Genomic DNA, 8,163 nt, shown 5'->3' on the forward strand with positions numbered 1-8,163 from the left:
GGGGGTGGGGATGGGACAAGAGATGGAGATAGGATGGGGATGGGGATGGAGATGGGATGAGGACTGGGATGGGGTGGAGATGGGACGGGGACTGGGATGGGGTGGAGATGGGACTGGGATGGGATGGAGATGGGGACAGGGATGGGGTGGGATGGGAATGGGGACTGGGATGGGATGGGAACAGGGACAGGGATGGAGATGGGATGACGATGGGGACGGGGATGGTGATGGGGATGGGAACAGATGGGATGTGGATGGGGATGGGATGGGGATGAGGATGGGATGGGGACAGGGATGAGGAGGAGATGGGTGAGGACAAGGATGGGGATAGATGGCATGGGGACAGGGATGGGGACAGGGGTGGGGACAGGTACGGAGATGGATGGGATGGGGACAGGGATGATGGGGACAAGGACAGGGATGAGGATGGGGACAACGATGGGGACAGGGATGGAGAAGGACGAGGACAGGGATGGGGATGAGGATGGGGACAGGGTCAGGAGAAGACACAAAGATGGGGACAGGGATGGGGACAAGCCCAGGGACAGCCCTGGAGATGGGGACGTGACAACTGAGGGGGGCTGCGGGTGCGTGTCCCCATGTCCCCATGTGTGTCCCCATGTGTGTCCCCATGTCCCCATGTGTGTCCTGTCCCCCCTGGGGCCACCAGGGAGAAGGCAGCGACCCCCACCCCCCAACACCTGAACCCCCTGGAGCTGCTGCAGCGCCTGGACGCCCTCCTGCCCCCCGAGAGCCTCTTGGTGGCCGACGGGGGGGACTTTGTGGCCACCGCCGCCTACATCGTCCGTCCCCGACGTCCCCTGGCCTGGCTGGACCCCGGTAGGGACATCCCTTGAGGGGCTGGGGGTTGTCCCTAAAAGGGAGAAGGTGGTGGGGACACCAAGGGGTGACACTTGTCTCCTCAGGACCTTTCGGCACCCTGGGGGTCGGCGGAGGGTTCGCGCTCGGCGCCAAGCTCTGCCGTCCCGACGCCGAGGTACGGGGTTCGGGGGGGGGGACAACACACACACGGTGACACTTGGGGACAGTGGTGGCCCCCATGCCACCCACCTGGCCCTCATGATGTCACCCCCCCCCTTGGTGCCAGGTTTGGGTCCTTTACGGTGACGGCTCACTGGGCTACAGCCTGATGGAGTTCGACACCTTCGTGAGGCACAAGGTGACCAAAAAATGGGGTTGGGGGGACAAAGGGGGGGGACACGGGGTCTTGTCACCGTCCCAAGGGTGTCACCTGGGACGTGGTTTGTCCCCTGCAGACGCCCGTCATCGCGCTGGTGGGCAACGACGCCTGCTGGAGCCAGATCTCCCGGGAACAAGTGGTTCTGCTGGGCAGCAACGTGGCCTGCGGCCTGGAGTACCTGGGTGAGCATTGTCCCCAAGGGGTGGGGACACCTGGGTGGCCCCGTGTCACCTCGGGGTGGGTTGAGCCATGCCTGGTGGCATCACGTCACCTTGGGGCCATCGAGCCATGTCTGGTGGCACCACGTCACCTTGGGGTTATCAAGTCATGTCTGGTGGCATCAGGTCACCGTGGGGTCATTGAGCCATGTCTGGTGGCGTCAGGTCACCTTGGGGAGGACTGAGCCACTTTTGGTGGCACCATGTCACCCTGGGGTCATCAAGCCATGTTTGGTGGCACCATGTCACCTTGGGGAGGACTGAGTCATGTCTGGTGGCATCATGTCACCTTGGGGTCATTGAGCCACGTCTGGTGGCACCATGTCACCTTGGGGTTATCAAGTCATGTCTGGTAGCACCACATCACCCTGGGGTCATCAAGCCATGTGTGGTGGCACCATGTCACCTTGTGGTCCTCAAGCCACGTCTGGTGGCATCAGGTCACCCTTGGGAGGATTGAACTGTGCCTGGTGGCATCATGTCACCTTGGGGTCATTGAGCCATGTCTGATGGCACCGTGTCACCTCGGGGTGGGTTGAGCCATGCCTGGTGGCATCAGGTCACCTTGGGGCCATCGAGCCATGTCTGGTGGCACCACGTCACCTTGGGGTTATCAAGTCATGTCTGGTGGCATCAGGTCACCGTGGGGTCATTGAGCCATGTCTGGTGGCATCAGGTCACCTTGGGGAGGACTGAGCCACTTTTGGTGGCACCATGTCACCCTGGGGTCATCAAGCCATGTTTGGTGGCACCATGTCACCTTGGGGTTATCAAGTCATGTCTGGTAGCACCACATCACCCTGGGGTCATCAAGCCATGTGTGGTGGCACCATGTCACCTTGTGGTCCTCAAGCCACGTCTGGTGGCATCAGGTCACCCTTGGGAGGATTGAACTGTGCCTGGTGGCATCATGTCACCTTGGGGTCATTGAGCCATGTCTGATGGCACCGTGTCACCTCGGGGTGGGTTGAGCCATGCCTGGTGGCATCAGGTCACCTTGGGGTCATTGAGCCACATCTGGTGGCACCACGTCACCTTGGGGTTATCGAGCCATGTCTGGTGGCATCAGGTCACCTTGGGGAGGACTGAGCCACTTTTGGTGGCACCATGTCACCCTGGGGTCATCAAGCCATGTCTGGTGGCATCAAGGTCACCCTGGGGTCCTCAAGCCATGTCTGGTGGCATCATGTCACCTTGGGGTCATTGAGCCATGTCTGGTGGCACCACGTCACCTTAGGGTCCTCAAGTCACGTCTGGTGCCACCACATCACCTTGGGGTCCTCAAGTCATGTCTGGTGGCATCAGGTCCCTCAAGAGTAGGGTGGTAGCACCCTGTCACCCAGGATGAGGCCACGTCTAGTGGCACCACGTCACCCTTGGGAGCACCAGGCCATGCCTGGTGGCACCGTGTCACCCTTGGAGGATTGAGCCATGCCTGGGTCTGGTGCCACCACGTCACCTTGGGGGCCTCAAGTCATGTCTGGTGGCATCAGGTCCCTCAAGAGTAGGGTGGTAGCACCCTGTCACCCAGGATGAGGCCACGTCTAGTGGCACCACGTCACCCTTGGGAGCACCAGGCCATGCCTGGTGGCACCGTGTCACCCTTGGAGGATTGAGCCATGCCTGGTGGCACCATGTCACCTTGGGGAGGATTGAGCCATGTCTGGTGGCACCACGTCACCTTGGGGGCCTCAAGTCATGTCTGGTGGCATCAGATCACCTTGGGGTTATCAGGCCACATCTGGTGGCACCAGGTCCCTCAAGAGCAGGGTGGTGGCATCATGTTACCCAGGATGAGGCCACATCTGGTGGCAGCAGGTCACCCTTGGAAGCGCCAGGCCATGTGTGGTGGCACCACGTCGCCCTTGGGAGGATTGAAGCCATGTTTGGTGCCACCACATCACCTTGGGGTCGTCAAGCCATATCTGGTGGCACCACGTCACCTTGGGGTCATCAAGCCATGCCTGGTGGCACGACGTCACCCTTGGGAGCACCAGGCCATGTCTGGTGGCACCAGGTCCCTCAAGAGCAGGGTGGGGGCATCATGTTACCCAGGATGAGGCCAGGTCTGGTGGCAGCAGGTCACCCTTGGAAGCACCAGGCCATGTGTGGTGGCACCACGTCGCCCTTGGGAGGATTGAGCCATGTCTGGTGGCACTACGTCACCTTGGGGTCCTCAAGTCATGTCTGGTGGCATCAGGTCCCTAAAGAGCAGGGTGGTAGCACCCTGTCACCCAGGATGAGGCCATGTCTGGTGGCGCCCTTGGGAGCACCAGGCCATGTCTGGTGGCACCAGGTCCCTCAAGAGCAGGGTGGGGGCATCATGTTACCCAGGATGAGGCCAGGTCTGGTGGCAGCAGGTCACCCTTGGAAGCACCAGGCCATGTGTGGTGGCACCACGTCGCCCTTGGGAGGATTGAGCCATGTCTGGTGGCACTACGTCACCTTGGGGTCCTCAAGTCATGTCTGGTGGCATCAGGTCCCTAAAGAGCAGGGTGGTAGCACCCTGTCACCCAGGATGAGGCCATGTCTGGTGGCACCCTTGGGAGCACCAGGCCATGTCTGGTGTCTGGTGGCACCAGGCTCCACGTCACCCTTGGGAGGATTGAGCCATGTCTGGTGGCACCACATCACCCCTGGGAGGATTGAGCCATGTCTGGTGGCACCATGTCACCCTGGGAGGATTGAGCCATGTCTGGTGGCACCACATCCCCTTGGGGTCATCAAGCCACGCCTGGTGGCACCATGTCACCCTGGGGAGGATTGAGCCATGTCTGGTGGCCCCCTTGGGAGCACCAGGCCATGTCGGGTGTCTGGTGGCACCAGGCTCCCCGTCACCCTTGGGAGGATGGAGCCATGTCTGGTGGCCCCCTTGGGAGCACCAGGCCATGTCGGGTGTCTGGTGGCACCAGGCTCCCCGTCACCCTTGGGAGGATGGAGCCATGTCTGGTGGCCCCCTTGGGAGCACCAGGCCATGTCGGGTGTCTGGTGGCACCAGGTCACCCTTGGGAGCATCAGGCCATGTCTGGTGGCATCACGTCACCTTGGGGTCGTCAAGTCATGTCTGGTGCCACCACATCACCTTGGGGTCCTCAAGTCATGTCTGGGGCCACCACATCACCTTGGGGTCCTCAAGTCATGTCTGGGGCCACCACATCACCTTGGGGTCCTCAAGTCATGTCTGGGGCCACCACATCACCTTGGGGTCCTCAAGTCATGTCTGGGGCCACCACATCACCTTGGGGTCCTCAAGTCATGTCTGGGGCCACCACATCACCTTGGGGTCCTCAAGTCATGTCTGGGGCCACCACATCACCTTGGGGTCCTCAAGTCATGTCTGGGGCCACCACATCACCTTGGGGTCCTCAAGTCATGTCTGGGGCCACCACATCACCTTGGGGTCCTCAAGTCATGTCTGGGGCCACCACATCACCTTGGGGTCCTCAAGTCATGTCTGGGGCCACCACATCACCTTGGGGTCCTCAAGTCATGTCTGGGGCCACCACATCACCTTGGGGTCCTCAAGTCATGTCTGGGGCCACCACATCACCTTGGGGTCCTCAAGTCATGTCTGGGGCCACCACATCACCTTGGGGTCCTCAAGTCATGTCTGGGGCCACCACATCACCTTGGGGTCCTCAAGTCATGTCTGGGGCCACCACATCACCTTGGGGTCCTCAAGTCATGTCTGGGGCCACCACATCACCTTGGGGTCCTCAAGTCATGTCTGGTGGCATCAGGTCCCTCAAGAGTAGGGTGGTAGCACCCTGTCACCCAGGATGAGGCCACGTCTGGTGGCATCACATCACCCTACACCAAGCCCACGCCTGGTGGCCCTGCCCCACACCGTTCCCGGGGAGGTGACAGTGCCACCACCGTTGTCCCCTCCCTCCAGACTACCACGCGGTGGCTGAAGCCCTGGGTGGCAAAGGCTTCCTGGTGGGGCGCCAGGACCGGGACCGGCTGGAGGACGTCCTGCGGGCCGCCCAGGACGCGTGTCACCAAGGCCACCCCGTCCTCGTCAACGCCCTCATCGGCAAGACCGACTTCCGGGACGGCTCCATCTCCGTCTAGGGACAAAAATCCCCTGAATTGTCCCCAAAATTGTCCCTTCTGTGTCCCCAGCCCCGGGGACAGAGGAAGGGGATGGAGGGGGGTGGTGGATTTGGGGTGACACCAGCACCACACACCCTGTGTCCCCCCCCTCAAATAAAGCAGTGTGTCGTGTCCCCCCCCCCACATATGGGTGCCACCACCTTGGGGGACACCCCAAGTGACATTTTGGGGACTGTCACCCCCCCTCAACCCCCCCCAACCCCCCCAAATTTTGCCATCGACCCACGGCGAGTGCAGCATCACCGGTGTCACCATTGTCACTGGTGTCACAATTGTCACTGGTGTCAGCATCACCGGTGTCACCATTGTCACTGGTGTCACCATCACTGGTGTTGGCATCACTGGTGTCACAATTGTCACTGGTGTCAGCATCACTGGTGTCAGCATCACCGGTGTCACCATTGTCACTGGTGTCACAATTGTCACTGGTGTCAGCATCACCGGTGTCACCATTGTCACTGGTGTCACCATCACTGGTGTTGGCATCACTGGTGTCACAATTGTCACTGGTGTCAGCATCACTGGTGTCAGCATCACCGGTGTCACCATTGTCACTGGTGTCACAATTGTCACTGGTGTCAGCATCACCGGTGTCACCATTGTCACTGGTGTCACCATCACTGGTGTTGGCATCACTGGTGTCACAATTGTCACTGGTGTCAGCATCACTGGTGTCAGCATCACCGGTGTCACCATTGTCACTGGTGTCACAATTGTCACTGGTGTCAGCATCACCGGTGTCACCATTGTCACTGGTGTCACCATCACTGGTGTTGGCATCACTGGTGTCACAATTGTCACTGGTGTCAGCATCACTGGTGTCAGCATCACCGGTGTCACCATTGTCACTGGTGTCACAATTGTCACTGGTGTCAGCATCACCGGTGTCACCATTGTCACTGGTGTCACCATCACTGGTGTTGGCATCACTGGTGTCACAATTGTCACTGGTGTCAGCATCACCGGGGTCACTACTGGTACTGGTGTCACCACTGGTACTGGTGTCAGCATCACTGGTGTCACAATTGTCACTGGTGTCACCATCACTGGTGTCAGCATCACTGGTGTCACAATTGTCACTGGTGTCACCATCACTGGTGTCAGCATCACTGGTGTCACAATTGTCACTGGTGTCACCATCACTGGTGTCAGCATCACTGGTGTCACAATTGTCACTGGTGTCACCATCACTGGTGTCAGCATCACTGGTGTCACAATTGTCACTGGTGTCACCATCACTGGTGTTGGCATCACTGGTGTCACAATTGTCACTGGTGTCAGCATCACCGGGGTCACTACTGGTACTGGTGTCACCACTGGTACTGGTGTCAGCATCACTGGTGTCACAATTGTCACTGGTGTCAGCATCACCGGGGTCACTACTGGTACTGGTGTCACCACTGGTACTGGTGTCAGCATCACTGGTGTCACAATTGTCACTGGTGTCAGCATCACTGGTGTCAGCATCACTGGTGTCACCATTGTCCGAGGTGTCAGCATCACTGGTGTCAGCATCACCGGTGTCACAATTGTCACTGGTGTCACTATCAGTACTGGAGTCGGCATCACTGGTGTCACAACTGACACTGGTGTCAGCATCACTGGTGTCACAGTTGTCACTGGTGTCGGCATCACCGGTGTCACCACTGGTACTGGTGTCGGCATCACTGGTGTCACAACTGACACTGGTGTCAGCATCACGGGTGTCACTATCAGTACTGGTGTCAGTATCACCAGTGTCACCACTGGTACTGGTGTTGGCATCACCGGTGTCACACCAACACCGGTGTCAGCGTCTCCGGTGTCACACCGGTCCCAGTTCCAGCCTCACCAGTGTCACCATTGTCTGAGGTGTCAGCATCACCAGTGTCACACCAACCCTGGTGTCAGCGTCTCCCGTGTCACACCGGTCCTGGTTCCAGTGTCACCAATGTCCCAGTTCCAGCCTCACCAGTGTCACCATCCTTCAAGGTGTCAGCATCACCATCCTCTAAGGTGTCACCATCACCGGTGTCACACCAACCCTGGTGTCAGCATCTCCCGTGTCACACCGGGCCTGGTTCGAGTGTCACCAATGTCCCCGGTGTCAGCCTCACTGGTGTCACCATTGTCCGAGGTGTCAGCATCACCAGTGTCACCATCCTTCAAGGTGTCAGCCTCACCATCCTCTAAGGTGTCACCATCACCGGTGTCACACCAACCCTGGTGTCAGCATCTCCCGTGTCACACCGGGCCTGGTTCGAGTGTCACCAATGTCCCCGGTGTCAGCCTCACTGGTGTCACCATTGTCCGAGGTGTCAGCATCACCATTGTCCAAGGAGTCAGCATCACCAGTGTCACACCAACACTGGTGTCAGCGTCTCTGGTGTCACACCGGTTCCGGTTCCAGTGTCACCATCCTCCGAGGTGTCAGCCTCACTGGTGTCACCACTGTCTGAGGTGTCAGCATCACCGGTGTCACCATTGTCCGAGGTGTCAGCATCACCAGTGTCACACCAACCCCGGTACCATCCTCCAAGGTGTCAGCATCACTGGTGTCACCATCGTCCGAGGTGTCAGCATCACTGGTGTCACACCAACACCGGTGTCAGCCTCACCAGTGTCACCATTGTCCGAGGTGTCAGCGTC

General features: G+C 59.3%; 1 protein-coding gene across 1 annotated transcript in view; it reads left to right on the top strand.

Moving 5' to 3' along the window:
- The window catches only part of ILVBL (ilvB (bacterial acetolactate synthase)-like), a 19,513-nt gene extending 13,787 nt beyond the window's left edge, over positions 1-5,726 (top strand). The window contains exons 11-15 of the mRNA XM_014961402.1: positions 671-840; positions 927-997; positions 1,109-1,180; positions 1,278-1,383; positions 5,315-5,726. Coding sequence (XP_014816888.1) covers positions 671-840; positions 927-997; positions 1,109-1,180; positions 1,278-1,383; positions 5,315-5,493 — 598 coding nt within the window. The 3' untranslated portion in view covers positions 5,494-5,726. The remainder of the gene's footprint in view (positions 1-670; positions 841-926; positions 998-1,108; positions 1,181-1,277; positions 1,384-5,314) is intronic.
- The last annotated feature ends 2,437 nt before the right edge of the window (positions 5,727-8,163 follow it).

This window comes from Calidris pugnax, unplaced genomic scaffold, assembly GCF_001431845.1.
Source record: "Calidris pugnax isolate Ruff unplaced genomic scaffold, ASM143184v1 scaffold706, whole genome shotgun sequence".
Lineage (NCBI taxonomy): Eukaryota > Metazoa > Chordata > Aves > Charadriiformes > Scolopacidae > Calidris > Calidris pugnax.